Raw genomic sequence first — 20299 nt, 5'->3', positions numbered from 1 at the left:
GGCCCTCATGGGCCTGTGGCCCTCTGGGTTGACAGAAGCACGGACAAAGCAGGCCGTTTGCCTGTGTGCAAAGGACTTCTCAGATTCCATCTCACTGGTCCTGATACTTTTCCTTTATGTGGCCAGAGGAGAGGTCACTGAGGAATGAACGAGCAGCTTCAGGTCCACTCAGGAGATGGAAAGTGCTGGTTGGGAGTCCGTCATCCAATAACACATATTAAGCACCGAGTACTGCAGACACATTTCTAGTCACTGAGATATTTGAAGGAATAAAGAACATACAGCGTCTCGGTCCAAGACTCATCAGGGTGTCAGACAGTCGAGCACTCTGCAGGTGGTGGGCACACACGTCCATAGTTTGTTAGATCTGACATCTTCCTGGCCGCCTCCAGGGATGAATGGATCCACCCATATTTGGACCATTCTCATGGACGATAAGATCAACTAAGGGCACTGGGTGGCTCGGTCAGGAAGGCCTCGGCCATCAGGTCAGGTCGTTGTCCCAGGGTCCTGTGTTTGAGCCCTACATTGGGCTCCCTGCTCAGTGGGGCGCCTGCTCACCTTGCTTATTTTCTCTCTCTCTCTCTCTCACTCTTTCCTTCTCTCTCTCCTTGTCTAATTAGTAAATATCCTCAAAAAAATTTTGGGAAAGTTCAAGTAAAACTTTGATTGATCTTTGGATCCAGGAGGAGAACCTTAATTCCTCCACAGAGCACATTGGGAGACTGTGGTTTGTGGCTGGGGAGTGACTCCCAGAGCCAGGGATCTCATAGACTCTTGATTTCCACTGGGAGGGCTTCACTGTGGGGGCTTCCTGTGAAGAGGCGAATGAGTCAAAGGGAGCTGTCGATGGGGTCCGGAGCCCTCTGGGGAGCGGAGCACAGCCTGGGCGGATTCGGTGCCTCAAACATCCATCCCTTCAACTGTCCCATCTTGCTCCTCCTGCACCTCTCTCTACCACCTCTTGTGACCTCCACCGCTGGGGCCAAGAACAGAAGCTTTGGTGAGCAGAGCACTCACCAATCTGCCACAAACCTAAGCCCCAATACCTGTGGCGTGGAGGATGGAGTAGACGAGGCCCTTGGTCATTGAGAAGAGACGATAAGTAGAAAAACCAGACTCAGACAGGTTTTCTGGATACCAGGTCCGCCACTGCAAAAACAGGGACAGGAGGACTAGAGGTCATGCTGGGGACATTTCGGGGACCCATACACAAAGAATGGTGCTATGGGAGTACCATGGGGCATGAGCGGCCAGGCTCTGATGCTGGTCCGCATATGACTCTCCCCAGCAGCCTCTCTCCCATCTCGGGGACCTGGCCTGACCAGAATCTGCAGAACACCTGGCCATCCCTGCACTGGGCCTGCTTCGATGTACAGGGGCCCTGGGTGCAGGCCAACCTGTATGGCCTGAGTTGCCATGCCCCCATTCTCGTGATGCCACGGCAACTTCTGCAGCTCACGGAGGCAGATGCAGAGTCAGAGGGTAAGGGGGATGGCAAGCTGGGCAGACTCTCCGGGATGGGGTTCAGGGGCTGGGTGTTTCTCTATCGGCCATGGACTCTTCCCTGTGTTTGGAAGGGCATGGGGCAAGTCAGTCCCGTGGACACACATGTCTCCTTATCCTGTCCCAGGGCCAGCTCCACGGCTCCTTCCAGCGTCTCCTCCCTCGACTACTCCAGACCTGGCACAAGAGCTGGTGCCTTCCTCCCGTGTACCGGGTCGTGAGCTGCAGTCAGTTCCACCACCAGCCTTCGTGGGGACTGACACTCCTTCCCAAAGCACAAAGACGGAGCCACCTCCAGCCCCAGAGGCCACCTGCCCCTGGGCAACCCCCGAGCACCCGCGGCATGGGGAGCAGCCCGGGCTCATGGCCTTCCCTCCCAAGCTGGTGGCAGAGCAGTTGACCTCCATAGACGCGGTGAGCAGCGGGGCTTCCAGGCCGGGGCCGGGGCAGGCTTGTTTCCTGCCGTCTTCTGCCCAAAACCTTCCTTTCCGTGATGTGGGCTTGTGTGGTCGGGCCCAGATCTCAGCTCCATCCCTTACCAACCACAAGGCCCTGTCCCGTGCCTCAAACCCTTGCTCTCACTGCCCACCTGCACACTGTGGAGCTAGACCCTGGGAAGGACTGACGCAGAGTCCCTGTGTCGCCTAAATGAGCCAGAACCTGTGGGCAAACGGGCAGGCCCTGGTCATGAGCGGGGGGCGGGGGGCCGGAGGCAACTCACTGTGTGCAGCTGAGCCCAAGGCTCACCATGCTCCTGCCTTGGAGGCCGAGCACCCCACACTGTTTAGGTGTCAAATGTGAGCTGAAGTAAAGGGAGGCAGACAAATCTGTGGCTTTCCCCCCCTCTGTGAGAATGTGCTGCTGAGAGGGGAGGAGGGCCAGGGCATGAACACTGGGAGGGGAAGTTGCCCCCTGAGGAGCCCCCTTGAGCTGCCACCAGTAACTTGAAGTTACAGGGGAGGACCAGGGTACAGCGCCCTCCTGCCCCCCACCACCCCCTGAGAGTATCTGCTCCTCGTTCATCCTGCACTGGGCTCCCTCAGGGAAGAGGAATGCAGGGCAGTGCAGCGACTCTACCTGGGTTCAGGCCACTTTCTGCCCTTGCTGAGCCCCGGCTCTGACAGGGGACCCCGATGTAGGACATGAATCCTGCATGTGCAATGGCTGTGTGAGCGAGCGTCCCCCTCTTCTCTAGGATCTGTTCAAGAAGGTGCAGCCCCAACAGTGCCTGGGCTCCATCTGGTCCAAGAGAAATGAGCCTGGCTATGAGCACCGGACATGCACAGTCAGTGCCACCGTGACCCAGTTCAACAACGTGGCCAACTGCGTGATCACCACCTGCCTTGGCAACGCACACATGACGGCCCGGGACAGGGCGGTGGTGCTGGAGCACTGGATCAAGGTGGCCAAGGTAAGCCTACGGGAGGCCCGGCGGACCTGCTCTCCTGAGCCTGGGAACTGCTCTTCCCTTGACCATTCCTCAAGGTTGAAGTCTCTGGTCTCAGGTCTTCTTCCCGGGGGGCCTTGCTGACCTTTCCTCGCATGGCCCAGTGTTGGGGTGCTCAGTCCCCACGTGACTCTTTCCTTGGAGGGACGGGAAACGCCCCCTCTCCCCAGCAGGGCTCTTCGCGGCGTCCTCCATGCGCCCTTCTGTAGGCCCCTGGACATCGGTCTCATCCGGGAGAGGAGACTGACACTGAGAGGAGTGCAGCTCTCCAGCCAGCAGGGCTCCTGCCGGCCCCCTGACAGCTCCTGCTCTTCCTCCCCAGGCCTGCCGAGCCTTACGGAACTACTCCTCCCTGCACGCCATCCTCTCGGCTCTGCAGAGTGTCTCCGTTCACCGCCTGAAGAACACATGGGCCAAAGTTTCCAGGTGAGGGGTCCTCGCTCCAGAAGGACCATGAAGGATGAGGGATGGCCCGGATGCCTGTCCATTCTGGCTTCCTCGGTCCCCCTGGACTTCCTAGGAGGCAGTACTCCATGACAACAGGACGTGGGTGGGCAGGCAGGCAGGTGATTTTCTCAGCCTACCAGGTGAAGAGGCCACCATGCCTCCTAATGTCCCCATTTGGGGAGTCTGGGCTGTGCTGAGTTACAAGTATCTGAATGTGAACATGACAGCAACTGGAGTCTCTTCCCAATTGAAACCAAAAGTGACCAAAGCAGAGCTGTTCAATTAAGAGGGCTTCGGTTGCACCAGATGACCCACACGACAGCTCCCTCCCATGTGCTGCAACGAGCTGAGTGGTCAGAGGAACCCAAAGACACCCCGACCCAGCAGTTGGACTCCCTCGAGGTCTCAGATCACAGGAACTTGCCCTCAACCCTACCCTAGTGTGCCAACATCCGTCCTGCCTTCTCTCGCTCTACTCAGGAAGAAGATTCGAACATTTGAAAAACTGTGCTCCCAGGACAATGCCCAGAGCAGGAACCTGCTTCTCAAGGTAGTATGGGAGGTGTTGGGATAGAAAGAGAGGCGGCGTGGGAGCCACGGTGTCCTTCGTGACTGAATCAGGGACCGTCCCGGAGCATTCCTTCAGCGAGTGCAGCCTTTGGCATGACCGTGGACGCAGCCTGGGGTGAAAATCCACAAGAGGTGGAAAAGCAGCTGCCGCTGAACCAGGATCCCTGAGTTGGACACTCGCGCTCCCTGTCGCCAGCCGGTCCCGATGGGGGCCTCTCCCGAACTGGAGAGCCCGGAGGACAGGCCTGCGCTCTGTGAGGGGTTTGCATGGGATGAGGGCCCCAACAGTGATGGTGGGAATAGGACCCTGGGTCCTCGGGGGACCAAGGGGGGAGCTGGAATTCGCCCCTTTCCCAGTGAGGATCCAGGCTCTGGGAGGCCAGGCTGCTGCAAGCTCAAGGTCACGCAGCCATGAATGCTGGAGCTGAGGTTGTTCTGGAATCCCTCATGGCAAGCTGAAGGACGATGTAGCTGCCACCCTGTGCCTTGGGTCAGATGTCCAGGGTCTGAGGTTAAAGATGGGGGGTGGAAGGGGTGAGGGCGGGGGTGGCGGTGACAGTGTGACGGGCACTGAGGGGGGCACCTGATGGGATGAGCACTGGGGTATTGTATATGGTGGCAATTTGAACAGCAATTAAAAATAAATTTAAAAAGAGAAAAGAAAAAGAAAAAACGATCATGGGGAGAAGGGCCCAGGGTGATCCTGCTCTTGAGGAACTTGTCCTTGGCCCTGCAGGACCGGCCAGCTAAGCTTGGAGCCCTGGGGATCAGCGTGCAGAGAGCATGGAAGAGGCGGCAGCAGCAGCAGGTGAGCGAGCCCCAGATCCGTGGCCTCGAGCCCAGAGGAGAGGGGTCTCCCCTGAGAGCTGGAAGCCCCCAAATCAAGGCAGGTGGGGCCTCCCGACTCCGGCTCTGCCTCCCGGAGCCACAGCTTCGACAACACTTCTTTCGAGGTGACCCGGAGGAGGGTTTATACAGCTGGAGACAATGTGTCTGTGGGGCGCAGGGCCCGGGGCACCTACACCCCGATGTCCTACCGCTGGCCCTTGAGCTGTTTGGAGGACTCTGGTGTTCTCCGAGGGAGAGGGGGGAAACCATGGATGCCCCAAGAGTCCTGGTCAGCAGCAGGTGGGAGCTGGGGCGGGCGGGCCGGGGGGCTGACCTGTCCCGGGGAGGGTCCCCGTGGACACGGGAGCAGGGCCTCATTCCACACCCACCCCGACACAGGGTGTCGTCCCCTTCCTGGGCACCTTCCTCACCGACCTGTTCATGTTGGATACTGCCATGGAGGAGTACCTGGAGGTGCGTGGCCCGGGGCTGGGACGGGGCCCTCATGTGGGGAGCACAGGGCCCCTGAGCCGAGCCCCGAGGTCTCCGTCCTTGGCAAGTCTCCCCTCGTGACAGGCTCCCCAATGCCCTGGGAGCGAGGGTCCCTGGCCCACGTCTGGGAGGAGAGGAGGGAGGCTGCACCCAGGTCACGGGTCCCGAGATCGAATCTGCGGCCCGAATGCCAACCTTCAGAGGTCAGGCTGTGTGGGCCTCAGCCTGTCCGTTGAGGTTGCCTGTGGGGGCAGAGTGACGTCAGGGGCCCCGGCCTGAGCGGGCCCTTCGGGAGCCTCGCGTCTCCTGTCCACCTGAGGCTCTGGCCTCCCCTCCTGTGCTCCCGGAAGCCTCACCTGCCCCCCCAGGGCTCCTTTCCCTGGCTCCCGGGGCCTGGCCTGGATCGCAGGCCTGTTCCCCTGGGAGTCCTGGCCCCTGTGTGCCTGGCCCTAGGGTGGCGTGAGGGGGATAGCAGCACCCAGCAGCACCCCGCGGCCCCCCTGATGGCCTGTGCTCGTCTGCTTTCCAGGGCAATGAGGTCAACCACCGGAAGAAGAACAAGGTGAGGGTTTCTCTGAGCTCCCGCAGGGAGGGTGGGGCTGGGGCCAGCAGAAGGGTCCCAGGGAGGACCACGCTTGGCCTCCATCCCCGCATTGTCACATTGTCGGGAATGGCTCCCTGATAACGGCAAAGTCCCTGTAGTTGGCGAGGCCAGAGGCACGGCCATCGGGGACACCTGGCCAGGCGGGGGCGGGGTGTGCTCCCATCTGAGAACCAGCTGGGCCGGGAGGAGTGTGCAGGATGGGGGGTCACCACGTGGCAGAGACCAGCCCCGACGCCTGTCCCGGGCGCAGCCGCCGAAGGCCTCTCCGCCCCCCAGGCCTCTCATGCCATGTCCTCTCTCTGGGCCCAGGAGTACCGAGTCCTCACCGAGATCCTGCTGCTCCAGGTGGCCGCGGATCGGTACCACATAGAGCCCGAGGAGCCGTTCCGGGCCTGGTTCCAGGCTGGGACGTGGCTGAGCGAGGACGAGAGGTGAGGCTCCCAGGGGTGAGGGCCGGAGGGGGAGCCAACTCTGGGGGCCCCTAGGGATCCTTCTCCTCAGGCCCCCGGGGCCGCCTCCAGCCCTGCTGCTGGGGCTCCAGGCTCCAGCTCCTTGGAAATCCCAGGGAAGGCTCCGGAATTGAAGCTCCTGCCCAACTCACACGTGTCCCTCTGTCCTCAGCTACACCCTGTCCTGCCAGCTGGAGCCCCGAGCCTGCCCCCAGACAGGAGGAGCCGCCCGCAGTCACCCTCAGGCCTGAGCCGAGGTGCAGGGGCCTCACGGGGACGGGGCCCGTCTGCAGGACACCACTTCCTCCCGCCTCTTCTACTGGGAGGACGATACGTCATTGTCTTCACTTGTAAACGGAAGACTTCAATGTTGTGATATTAAAGCCGCTTTACAGTCCAGGAGGAGTTTGGGCCTTTGACTTCCTGTAGTAATGTGAGAGAGTTAAAGAGTCTCATAGTCACTTTCCATCTTTTTCCCCCAGATATTCCTTCTTTATTCACGAGAGACACAGAGAGAGAGGCGGGCTCCCTGTGGGCGGCCTGTCATGGGCCTCAAACCCGGGGCTCCGGGGTCAGGACCTGAGACAGAGGCAGAGACCCCGACACTGAGCCACCAGGAGACCCTCTTGTGCTCATTTTAAAGGAGAAATCTTACAGAGTCACCAGCTCCTGTATGTGGGATGAAGTAGAGGATCCTGCCTCCTCCCAGCTACTCAAGGGCATCCCCAGGCCCCCCTTCCTCAGAGCACAGTGTCAGGAACTTGGCCAGACAGCAGGGACACCCCTCCGAGCTCCTGAGATTTAGAGGGTGCAGGGACTTCCACAGGAACAGCAACACCACCGACCTGGGGTCCTAAAGGGGACCGCCCGCCAGGACCCCCTCCTGCCCAGGACAGGGGCTCCCTTTGTACACTTTCAAGGAAGGAGGACTTTTTCTTGCCGCTTTTTCTGATGTGGAATTTTTTGGCTTGGTTTTGGGGTTAGACATTCCCATTATTCAGAGCGTGGAGTCGTCTAGGTCAATCTCTGCAACTGCATCAACACCAAAGTTGGGACACACGTGTAAAGAGACCCTGTGCTGCACAAGGACGGCATGAGGCCAGGGGACGGTCATTAGTGGATGACATAAGGGCAGGCAGGGCTTTCCTTCCTCAGTCTCGATCTCAGGTTCCAACTTCATCCCTGACCAAGCCTGGAATCCTCCTGGGGTCCTCGTCAGTGATCTCTGACGTGCTTTTCCCTCTTGGTGTGCATGAGGGGGAGAGATATTTGTGTATATGAAGGCCACAGCTGGGCCAGGTTCCACGAACACCTGTGCTGGCTTCTGAGCTAGGATCTCCTGCCTCCCTGTACCTCCCTGGGCAGCTCTCTTGAAGGAGCAATTCCCTGAAGACCCCGACTTCTTGCTCGAGGGCCTAGTGGCTGCTCTGCCCTGTTGGTGCCTGGTGGGTTTTACAAAGTTCCCCCCTTGCCAGAGTAATGGTTCGGCTGGAGAAACCCCCACACTCTCCTTGCTGGACAGGGTGACTTTAGGTCTTTGTTTTTCTGATGTGTGGTCCCAGACGTTCACCAGCTTGCACACTCAGTCTTAGTGTACACACTTACACTGTCTTGTCTTGAATCACTAACTGAGCCTGACTCCTTAGGTCTTGTACTTGGGTTATGTCATGGGGGTTCGTGAAGCTTTCCTGTCAGGAGCTTTGAAGACGACAAATGAGAGAGGAACATTCAGGGGCTTCCATGGGGGGCAATGCCACCAAGCTGATGACCTGAGAGATCAGATGGCAATAAATACATTCCTTAATAATCACTATGATGGGGGAGGGGATGGTGGGGAAGCGGAGGGTCCCCAGGTCACCTGTCCCCCCCTAACTTCCCTGGTTAACTTTCACATCATCCTGAAAAGCTCTGTATTGGGCCTAATATTTAAAGAGGGAGCAACTGGAAGGTCGCAGTGAGAAGAGTTGGTGCTTCTAAGAAGGTAGGAGGGCGGGGAAAAAGTAAAGACATAAAAAAGCCTCCAAAGCGGAGGCCGCGCTAGGAGTCAGGCTGAGGCCCCAGAGCTATGGCCCTCCAGGACAGGAGAGCCCCTCCGGAGGAGCAGGAGCTCGCAGGGAGCTGGAGCAGGACCCCAGGCGGCTGGGGATGCCCTCAGGCTCCTGGGGGCACTAACAGAGCACCTGCGGCGGGGGGGGGATCTCCACCCCACGGCCGAGCTACCTAAAGGGCTGCAGTGTGCCCCAGGGCCCTGGAGGCAAAGGCACAGGGGATGTAGCCCAGGATATGGTGCTCCCCCCGGGACAGACAGAGGCTAGAGGGCTCAGGACAGTGAGGATGCTCCTGCCCCAGTGGTCCTTGAGCTGTGCAGGTCAGTGCCCTGCCCCCGGAGCATCCAGGTACCTGCAGACTGGGAGGTGGGGTAGCTACTGCGGGAGCTGACTCTGGGGCCAGGGAGCTGGCCGCCACCAGTGTGGTTCCTCCTCGGGTTACCTTGTTCCTAGGACAGAGCAGGGGACTCACAGGATGAACAGCTCCCACTGAGCTGTGCACCAGGCAGGGTCTGGGCAGCTCCCCCAGGTGATCACACCTGAGAACCAGCACAGCAGGCCCTTCCCCCAGAAGACCACCTAGAGGGACAGCAGAAAAGCCAGTTATTGACCAAGCAGCACTGGATAGCTCCAGGGGGAGTGGAGGGATTTACAGTATAGATAATCAGAGGACACTCCTCCTTGTTTTTGTTTTCTGTCACAAAAACAAGGACTGAATAGGTATCATGATGACACTAAGTTTATATCTTTCAATAGTAACTCTGAATATGAATGGACTTAATGACCCCATCAAACGGCACAGGGTTTCAGACTGGATGAAAAAGCAAGACCCAACTATTTGCTGTCTACAAGAGACTCATTTTATTTCTATTTATTTTTTTAAGATTTATTTTTATTTATTTATTTATTTATTTATTTATTTATTTATTTATTTTTTTATTTTTTTATGATAGACATAGAGAAAGAGAGAGAGGGGCAGTGTCAGGAGGAGGGAGAAGCAGGCTCCAGGCCAGGAGTCCAACGTGGGACTCGTTCCGGGACTACTGGATCGCGCCCTGGGCCAAAGGCAGGTGTTAAACCACTGAGCCACCCAGGGATCCCCGAGACTCATTTTAGACATAAGGACACCTATAGCCCTAAAGTGAAAGGGTGGAGAATATCACCAAGAGGAAATACAAGAACCATGGGATCCTCTCAATAGATGCAGAGAAAGCATTTGACAAAATCCAGCCTCCATTCCTGATCACAGCCCTTCAGAGTGTGAGGATAGAGGGAACATTCCTCAGCATCTTAAAAGCCATCTAGGAAAAGCCCACAGCAAATACCATTGTCAATAGCAAAGTGAATTCACTCTCAAGCTCAAGAAAAAGTCGGAAGCAAATTGACACTATAATAGTTTAAAATATTTCTAGTGCAAGAAGCCTTCACACTCCACACAGAGTCTGTGCCGCTCTGAGTTGAACTTAATTCGAGAGGCTGCATGTTATTACAAAGCTTGTCATGTGTTTATTTTCATTGGAACCTCTTTTATGCTGAGAAATCCAGAGATCTAAGAGTAAAAAGAGGAAGGTGAGAATAGGACAGAATCAGCTACCATATTTTTCCAAAAGTTTGAAGCAGCATCTCTAAGAAAAGGGAGGGTAAAGTTTGCACATCTTTATCATTTCTTTCTTGTCTTTTTCTTTTCTCCTGGTGCAGAGGGATTTTAATGATTAAAATACTTAAATTGGAGGATCTACACTGAGAATCAGAATATATTCGACACTGATAAGATGAGTAGAAATGACATCTATATCACTTTATATTCAATTCTACATATGAAATAAATTGGGATCTAGAATAATGCTACATATTCTACTAAAAGCAGTTTATCTTCTAACTTCCTGTATTAACGATGGTTTCATTACTCAGAAAAAGGGGGGGTTGTTTCATATTTCAGAGATTTTGCATATTTATGCCTTCTCCCTTATTGTATTTAACTAATTTTAAAAGCAACACAAAAGGGCACATGGGTGGCTCAGTCAGTTAAGCCTCGGACTCTTGATTTTCCTTCTGGTTGTGATTTCAGGGTCATGAGATCACATGAGGACAGCCCCCCCGTGTCCTGTTCGGCACTCAGTGGAGAGTCTGCCTGAGATTCTCTCTCCCTCTCCCTTAGTCCCTCTCCCCCAATACTCTCTCTCACAAATAAATTTTTTAAAAAGTACAAAAATGAAAATAAGGTTTAAAGAATGGTGTGAGCTTTGTTACCCCAAAATATGGCAAAGAAACTGTTACATGTAGATCGTCAGCAGAACTTCTTATGTTTCCTTCTACTTTCCTTCCCATCTCTCCAAAGATGCCCTTAGTCTAGGTTCTGGTAAAAGTCCAAAGTAGGGGGATCCCTGGGTGGCGCAGCGGTTTAGCTCCTGCCTTTAGCCCAGGGCGCGATCCTGGAGACCCGGGATCGAATCCCATGTCGGGCTCCTGGTGCATGGAGCCTGCTTCTCCCTCTGCCTATGTTTCTGCCTCTCTCTCTCTCAATGTGACTATCATAAAAAAATTAAAAAAAAAAAGATTTAACGATTAAAAACAAAAAGATAACACATATAAAAAAAAAAAGTCCAAAGTAGGAAGATTCTCTCTGGGAAAAAGTCATGTTTGCACAGCAAATGCTGTATGCATATGCTGACAAGTACAAGATACACAACACAAGAAGAGGAAGGAGACAACCCACTACTGCTTCTTAAAATAATCATTCACCTTAATGTGTTCCATAGCACCAATCTGGTGAGGGACTCTTCCTGTGTTCAGAAAGGGTTTGCAAATACTTTACTGCTGCTTCCTCTGGAGAGTGGGATGGAAATCCCTTAGCAAAATATGAGACTATGGGAGGAAAAGCTCCCTTTCCTCCTCTTTTAATGAAGAGATGATAGGAATTGGTATTCTCAACTCAAATTAGACTAATAAGGCAAATGACTAAGATAGATTCATAAAATACAAGAACTTCACACCCAAGCCTATTGCTTTAATAGCACAGTTCTGGACAAGGATTATTACAGGACTTAATATTCTTTGTCCAAAGTAGGAAGGAAAAGAGGGAAGGGGGGAGTCACAAAGGGAGGGAGGGAAGAAGGAGGTGAGGAAGGAAAGAAGGATGGAAGGAAGGAAGGAAGGAAGGAAGGAAGGAAGGAAGGAAGGAAGGAAGGAAAGGAAAGGAAGGAAAGGAAGGAAAGGAAAGGAAAGGAAAGGAAGGAAAGGAAAGGAAAGGAAGGAAAGGAAGGAAAGGAAGGAAAGGAAGGAAAGGAAGGAAGGAAGGAAGAGGAAGAAGGCAGGGAGGGGAAAGAAAGGAAGATAAATTATGAAACAACCATTACTGTAATTAACTGGAAAAGAAGGACTTCAGAGAATAGTTAGAAATTTATTCCATCTTTTTAAGAATAACGAAGCAAATTATTATTTAAAAAATCAGTAATACATTGTCAAAGCAAAAACTACACTGGACAAAATCAAACCAGCAAAGATTTATTCAAGGCTACTGCAATCAGGAAGAGAGGCCAGGATTCAATCTGAACCACACTCTTCTGATATCAAGGACTGGAGAATTCTAGAAGCTGGGCTGGGAGCGATTGAAGACTATATGGGTTTATGTGCCCTTTCCCAAAGGAAAAGTAAACTCAGGTAGAAGGAAGTTTTAGAGCTTGTAATGAGGCTCCCCTGAAATTAGTCTCCTACCCTCCCATAGAAACTGAGAGCCAGAGGAGTATCTTCCTTGATGATTCCATTTCAAAGACCATTTCCTGGTCCTTGAGAAAGACATTTCTGGATTATAAACTGGCTGGAGGGTTTTTAAAAGGATTTACATCTCAAAGAGGCAGAAAAAGAATTTACAATTGTTAAGTGTTTTAAACCAAATGTTCTAGAAAAAATCAGGGTCTACTCATGAGAAAGCCTGCCTAAATTTAGTTAAGCTGGGGGGAATGTTAAAGCCTTGGTCAATATCATAATCAAGAACTTTAAAATGGGTTAGAGGACATGTTTAAAAATGTGTTAAATGATAATAATCCAAATAAAGACTAAAAAAAGGGGTTAGCTGACATAAATGTAGCTGTTCAGTGAGCTTTCTGAAGAGCACAGGTTTACAGAGAACATATGTATAAAAAAATTATGAGGCAACCAAGACTGAACATTAAAAAGGTAGTATCATAAAATAAGGTCCATGATGCAAAAGCAACAATGTACCAGGGATTCATAGAGACTTGACTTGCCACTAGTATTTTCAGCTATGAATCATTTTATAATAATGAGAAGAAAACTCAATGTATATTTTATTTTTTTTAATTTATTTATTTATCTTAGAGAGAGAAAAAGAGAGAACATGTGTGCATGTGCAAGCAAGGGGAAGAAGAGAGGGAGAGAGAGAGAATCTCAAGCAGACACCACGCTGAACGTAGAGCCCATTGCAGAGGCTCAAGATACTTTTTTTTTTCTTTTAAATAAGGTAAATACTGTACTATTTTGGTACAAAGAAGGCAGGCCCATCCATCCTTGGAATTCTTTTTTTTTTTTAAGATTTTATTTATTGATTCATGAGAGAGAGAGAGAGAGAGGCAGAGACACAGGCAGAGGGAGAAGCAGGGTCCATGCTGGGAGCCCGACACAGGACTCGATCCCGGGACTCCAGGACCATGCCCTGGACCAAAGGCAGGCGCCAAACCGCTGAGCCAACCAGGGATTACCATCCTTGGAATTCTTAACCCAAGAAATTGATTTAAAAAAAAAGGAAAATGCTAAACCAAACATCATAAAAGGTGATTCAGCCTCAATAAGAAAAGTAATAGCAAGAGTACCCAGACATTTAAAATAAACTTATGTATTCAGACCCAGGTCCCCAGAAGAGATCATAAAGCTCAGCAGTTCAGCATATCTGAAAGGCCCAGAATCCTTTCAGAGGAGGTTACAGGAGTTATTCCAACAACATGGTTGAGAAACCACGGAAAACAAGGAATAGGTTGAAAGTTTTTTGAGTTAAAGAGTGCAAAAGGCAAAACTATAAAACTGTTTTAGTCAAACACACATTTACCAAATGGTTCATCTGTAGCCTTGACATTTATTTCAGTTGATATGTGGGAATGACTGCCATGATGACCCACTTATAAAAAGAACCAACATTTATTTTTATTTTTATTTTTTTTTATTTTTATTTATTTTTTTAATTTAGGATTTTTTTTAATTAATTTTTATTGGTGTTCAATTTACCAACATACAGAAAAACACCCAGTGCTCATCCCGTCAAGTGTCCCACCCATTCCCCTCCAACACCCGCCCTCCTCCCCCCTTCCACCACCCCTAGTTCGTTTCCCCGAGTTAGGATTTATAATGGTTCCAAATATAAGTCTATTTTGAAAGGGAAAAGATGAGCTAGAGGTACTATCTGAATTCTCATAGGAAATACCTCTGTGGGGAGCACCGGGGGGGGGGCTTAGTCGGTCAAGCTACCAACTTGTGGTTTGGGGTAAGGTCATGATCTCATGAGTCCTAACACAGAGCTCCACTCTGGGCTCTATGCTTGGTGGGGAGAGTGCTGGAAGATTCTCTCCCTCTTCCCCTCCCCCAACTTGCACGTGTGTTATTTCTTATTTCTCTCAAAGAGAGGAAGGAAGCGGATCACTGGGTGGCTCAGTAGTTTAACGCCTGCCTTTGGCCCAGAGCATGATCCTGACGTCCCAGGATTGACTCCCACATCAGGCTCCCTGCATGGAGCCTGCTTCTCCCTCTGCCTGTATCTCTGCCTCTCTCTCTCTCTCTCTGTGTCTATCATGAATAAATAAATAAATCTTTAAAAAACAAAAGAGAGGAAGGGAAGGAGGGAGGAAGGGAAGGAGGTGGAAGGGAGGAAGGAAGGAAGGGCCTCTTTGGAAAATCTTTTTATGTGAACATGAAACACGTAATATATATTGCATAATCTATGATTTAGCAAGACCTAGATTCAATAATCATTTTTGTAACTCTCAACGGTATTAAAATAATTTTAATAAAACATTATCAAATGTCTATTTTTACTTATTAAAAATCCTCTGATGTTACAAATAATATAAAAGAAAACAAATCATATCCAAATATTCACTGTTATCTTCATGTCACTGCTACATTTTACATCTCAAGCAAATCTTTTTTTTAAATAATAAATTTATTTTTTATTGGTGTTCAATTTGCCAACATACAGAATAACACCCAGTGCTCATCCCACCAAGTGCCCCCCTCAGTGCCCGCCAACCAGTCACTCCCACCTCCCGCCCTCCTCCCCTTCCACCACCCCTAGTTCGTTTCCCAGAGTTAGGAGTCTTCATGTTCTGTCTCCCTTCCTGATATCTCCCACCCATTTCTTCTCCCTTCCCCTCTATTCCCTTTCACTATTATTTATATCCCCCAAATGAATGAGACCATATTATGTTTGTCCTTCTCCGATTGACTTACTTCACTCAGCATAATACCCGCCAGTTCCATCCACGTCGAAGCAAATGGTGGGTATTTGTCATTTCTAATGGCTGAGTAATATTCCATTGAACACATAAACCACATCTTCTTTATCCATCATCTTTCGATGGACACCGAGGCTCCGTCCACAGTTTGGCTATTGTGGACATTGCTGCTAGAAACATCAGGGTGCAGGTGTCCCAGCATTTCATTGCATCCGTATCCTTGGGGTAAATCCCCAGCAGTGCAATCTAGCAAATCTTCTAAGATAAAACTTACTATCAATGTTTTGTCTAAAAATTTAAGATTTCTGTCTCACATTCAGTAATCTAAGAATAATAATAATGTTACAGATGAAGATTAGATTCAGAATCCCATTCTGTCTTATTTTTTTTAAAATTCATTTTAAGAAACAATAACATCAACAACAAAACCTAGGCATTTCTCTTCCATTATCAAAATACATCCTCAAAAAAGATTCTGATATTAATAATTTACTTTTGAGTATAAATTCAATTTCTTGCCTCCTCCATAGGTAATTGCATTTAAATGGTTGAATCGGGATCCCTGGGTGGCGCAGCGGTTTGGCGCCTGCCTTTGGCCCAGGGCGCGATCCTGGAGACCTGGGATCGAATCCCACATCAGGCTCCCGGTGCATGGAGCCTGCTTCTCCCTCCGCCTGTGTCTCTGCCTCTCTCTCTCTCTCTCTGTGACTATCATAAATAAATAAAAAATTAAAAAAATTTCTTTAAATGGTTGAATCACGTACATCATATATTTTAGATTTTTCCTCTGTTCCCTGACAATATGGGGCCAATTAGATATCCCAACATGGATTCTTAAAGCATTCATTTATTTACTCAAATGATTATAACCTCAGTAGGCAAGTCTGAGGTCCCAAGAAGTTCTCAAAAACTTAGATTCCATACAGTTCCACTGACCCAACTGTAGACCATCCTAGAATGATCTTATTCTTTTATGACTAAAAAAAAAAACAAAAACAAAAAACAAATCTTTCAATGTAGATTTTCTATATTTTATGTTGAATTAACTTATATACATATGTAAATATATATTTTTCGCCATAATATTCTTCACCTGGGTTTGGAGTCACTATAAGCATAGTAATGGGCAGTTCACGCTCAGTAGGATCTACTCTTTCATGTGTTCAAATTACTACTTTCATCTGGGCTTATCTCACTCTTGGAACCATAAAAACGCAAACATTCTGCAGTCTTCTTTTTATCCCACCCTGATTTTCTCTAAGGTTGTGGTGATCTGTACATGCTCCCCTAAATTCGCTGACTTAATACTTGCTATTTCTTATAGCTAAACTTGATATAGATTTCCATTCCAAACAGTCCTGCTGGAATGAATTTACTCTTTTGGTGTTAAAGGTGTTTCAGACAACAAGAAATAGTAAGACATACATTCAGGATGAATAGGCCTTCCTGATGGCCTCAAAAAAGGATACTTGGGGTATTTGCTTTGGGATATTTGGTTGTATGTTGATACACAGGTACCCCTGCTTTTCATAAGTTTCTATTAAGCCACTTTGCTTTTCTGGAAAACTTAGGTTATTAGTACCTGTTTTCGCTAACCAAAAGAAATCCAAAAAAGGTGAAAATTTAAAGAGCATCCCGCGTCTGTTTTGCAGTGAGCTGTCATAGGGGAAGCACACAGCCTGGAGCAGCGAGAGGGGCCCAGCCAAGCTCCTTCTCAGGAACTACAACTCAGCATGTCAGCATCAAGCTGCAGGAGCTCTGAGCTGTGACTGTGAGCATCTGTGCTCCATCTCCACCTATTCTGCATCCATTAGTGAGATGTGTCCTGAGGATCAGAAGAGCCTGAGAGGTTGTTCGGGTCTGGGAACACTCAAAAATTTTCCCATGTAAATTAATGATAATTACTTCTTCATTTTATGCCATTCCAGTTTACAAAAGTTTTCACGGAACACTCCACTTGTGGGTATTGAGGCAAACCTGTGTAGGTATCAGGCAAAGAAAGCTACCGTGTTTTCTCGAGTTGCCCCCTCACTCCTTCCTCTCTGCCACTGTTTGAGGTGAGGCCTGCCTAGCTGCTTACCAGATTACTGCTACCGCCTGTTAGGTCGCCTCCCCATCTCCAATGTGACCTAGACTTTGTCTCCAGGCCTTATCATCCCATTTCTGCATTTACCTATGAGAAGTCAACCATTCACTTTTACTTGACAGGACACACCACCGTCCTCTCTCACGCTTCCTTGCCATGACCACCCCAGATCTTCCTCCTGGAACACTTGTCACCTCTCTTCTCTTCCTGGTTGACTCCTTCCAGTTCATGGTTTAGCAGCCTGAGATGGCTTCCATGCCCCCTTGCCTCTCGGCTGGGCCATTCTGTAACAGCCAACAAGCGGCTGCCTACAAGCACTTGCCATCTAGGATAACATGTTCTGGTCTATCTGTCGCTTCCATCAATCTATGAGTCTCTTGTAGTTAAGAGACTGTACACACAGCGTTTCTGCACATATAATGTTTCTCAGTGTCCGTGCTATTACAGCCTCTTCGGTGGAATGGTTTTTCTTTATGTGAAGTGTGCATCTGTGGCCCTAACCAAATAAATCAGATTTCTGAATGCCCACTAAGTGGGTGGGCATTTATCCTTGGTTAAAAGCCATTATCCCACAGCCCCAGTATGTGGTATAAAGGAGGCAATTAATCAAGTGTTGTATAAATTAAAGAATGGGTAAATGAATGGATTAAGAATGGACGAATGAATACCTTTTCCTTAAAAAAGTTAGAATTTTCTTGGTTTCCAACAAATGCCAAAATAACTTGGTTGTTATTTTCTCAGATATCTCTAGTCACTCTGAACTAATTCTTCTCTTGGGTACTTCCTAAATGACAACTTCTTAAATGATGCTGATGATGTTAATACAGATAATAAATTATTTTAATTTCATAGATAATTCTTTAAGTTCTAGCTTTTCTATTAACCTTAAAGCGTAGCCTATATACATTCACAGCTTTCATGTCCAAAAATCATTTTCCTTCTTATAAGATACTGCATAATAGGCAGATATTGTAAGAATATGGCCTTTTCATGAAGTCTGACATATGCCGACACTTGTTTGTAGATGTGTGAAAAAGCATTACAAATTCCAACAGATTCATCCCTGAGATCAGTGTGTTGTTTTAGCAGAATAGAGACAATGCATGATAAATTAAGCTTTTATCAGTACTTTAGAGCTTCAGTCTTTTAGGCTATGTGGGGGAAAAAATGTAACTTTTAGACGTATGGAAATAGTACTTGTCTAGTGTTGAATAACAAATATTGGGCCAAGTAAATGGTAAAGCTCTAATTGGCTTTATTCATCAACCCCTGAATGGGGCAGCACCCTATAAAGCTCACAGAGGGGAGCTACAGAAAGGGAAAGGATTTCAGAGGCAAGACAAGGAAGTATAAACAGAAAAAAAGATTATTTTAGGTGAGGTCACCTTCATTTGGGGATTATCTCAACTTCCTTTGACAGATGAAGAGGACCCATGTGACAGATTACCTTACTGGCATTGACTAGAAAATTCCTGACTGAAGGCTAAAGGTTAGGCTCCTGGTGGGTTGAAATCCATCTGGGTTCAGTTTAGTCTTGGACTGACTTGCAGCTTTAATCTGAGTGATGCCATTTTGGGTTGGTGGTTTTCTTTTCAATAGAAGCCAGTAGAAGATTATTACTTTACCAGTCTCTCACCATAAAAATAAAGGGGGTGGGGGAATCCCTGGGTGGTTCAGCGGTTTAGCACAGCCTTCAGCCAAGGGGTGATCCTGGAGACCCAGGATCGAGTCCCATGTCAGGCTCCCTGCATGGAGCCTGCTTCTCCCTCTGCCTGTGTCTCTGCCTCTCTCTCTCTCTCTCTCTCTCTCTCTCTCTCTCCCTGTGTGTGTGTGTCTCATGATAAATAAAATCTTTAAAAAAATTAAATAAATAAAATAAAACCACAGTAGACTCTGTTGTTAAATAAATAAATAAATAAATAAATAAATAAATAAATAAATAAAATGAGTCTAGGCGTTGTCAGTTCCAAGGAAGAAAAAGAGCTTCTATTTTTCTAAATTCACATTATACTTGTGAGTTTATGGAGGTTTCAACCTTTTCAAACTTAAAAGGCCTAGATGAAATGATACATCATCTAAGCAATGTATACATACACATACATCCATAGACACTTGCCTCGGAAATGTAAACTTTGATGTTCTCTAATTCCATTAGAACACATACCAAAAAGATGCACCGGAAGTTCCAATAAAGAAACATCCCTAATAGATAATCTAGCCCAAGCGTTATATAATTAATCAAAGCCATCCCTACTCTTCACCCGTGAATTCTGTAGGCTCCTGCAATAATTTGCGTTCTTCTATACCCAATGTCTTAGCCATACTCATTCAACTTTCTCACATTTAAGAAACAAAACAAAAAAAAAATGAAAACAAAACAAGAAAAAAAAACCCTCTCCCAAAACCCCACACACAGTGTTGGAAATCCAAGAATGGAAGAAGGTGACAAAGAAAGAGCAGAGATCATGGTTTGCTGCCATTTGCTAACTGACCTTGGAGCAGGCTACTTAGCTTCTCTGAGTCTTTCCCTTCATCTGTAAAATGAAAATGAAAGTAACTTCACCTTACAAATCTAGAAAAGATTTATGTCCAATTAACTAATCTGTGCCTAACATACTCAACTGTAACAGAGAAGTCTGCAAGTTTGCTTTTTGTCTTCCCAAGATTTTCACAATTGAAAGCTGGACAGCAGTTCCTAATTGGCGTATCCAGGTTGACCACGTGTGGCCTCAGACCTGGAGCCCTACCTTCCGGTCTCCTGACCATCAGAGAGAGGGAGGGCTCTATCTCACTGATGTCACAATGCTGGGAGCATTTCTGCTCTACTCTTCTGAACCTAATCCTACCTGATACAGAATATTTTGCTCACAGGTACCCACCTAGGCTCCACCTTTCCTAAAATGAGCTTATTACATTTAGCACTAAACCCGATCATACCCGATCACAGTCTTGGAAACTACCCTTTACCAGGTTACGCAGTACGAGAAGCGAGGAGTCACCTGGAATTCCTCCCTCTTCTTCACATTCACTTCTCTGTCCCGCAAGAATCTAACGTTCAATTGCTCAAAATTGATTTCTTCATCCTTGCCCCAAATCCTTTTCAAAATCCCCCACTGCTTTTTCCTGCTTCAGTCGCCATTTCCTCGGTCACCTTGGTCAAAAACTGACAATGATCCTGGCTGGGATTTTAATGGATCACGTGTAACCAGCGACCCAACCCAAGTGCTTCTCCTTTCCCAGCTTCTACTTCCTAAAATACGAACTTAGTCATATACTCAGTTGTTCCCTACAGTCTACAACACAAAGGTCTCACTTCTTTATTTGCTGCATCAGGTTGTGTTCATCCCCTCCTTCCTAAAAT

General features: G+C 48.5%; 1 protein-coding gene across 1 annotated transcript in view; it reads left to right on the top strand.

The window, feature by feature from the left end:
* Positions 1 to 1238: 1238 nt before the first annotated feature.
* LOC140596338 (ral guanine nucleotide dissociation stimulator-like) overlaps positions 1239 to 20299 on the top strand; it is a 44068-nt gene continuing 25007 nt past the window's right edge. The window contains exons 1-8 of the mRNA XM_072745046.1: positions 1239 to 1485; positions 1634 to 1920; positions 2702 to 2917; positions 3276 to 3379; positions 3881 to 3950; positions 4707 to 4778; positions 5198 to 5272; positions 6204 to 6325. Coding sequence (XP_072601147.1) covers positions 1239 to 1485; positions 1634 to 1920; positions 2702 to 2917; positions 3276 to 3379; positions 3881 to 3950; positions 4707 to 4778; positions 5198 to 5272; positions 6204 to 6325 — 1193 coding nt within the window. The remainder of the gene's footprint in view (positions 1486 to 1633; positions 1921 to 2701; positions 2918 to 3275; positions 3380 to 3880; positions 3951 to 4706; positions 4779 to 5197; positions 5273 to 6203; positions 6326 to 20299) is intronic.

The sequence above is a fragment of the Vulpes vulpes genome, chromosome 2, assembly GCF_048418805.1.
Source record: "Vulpes vulpes isolate BD-2025 chromosome 2, VulVul3, whole genome shotgun sequence".
Lineage (NCBI taxonomy): Eukaryota > Metazoa > Chordata > Mammalia > Carnivora > Canidae > Vulpes > Vulpes vulpes.
The sequence above is the reverse complement of the archived record's forward strand: the minus strand, read 5'-3'. Positions and strand labels throughout refer to the sequence as shown.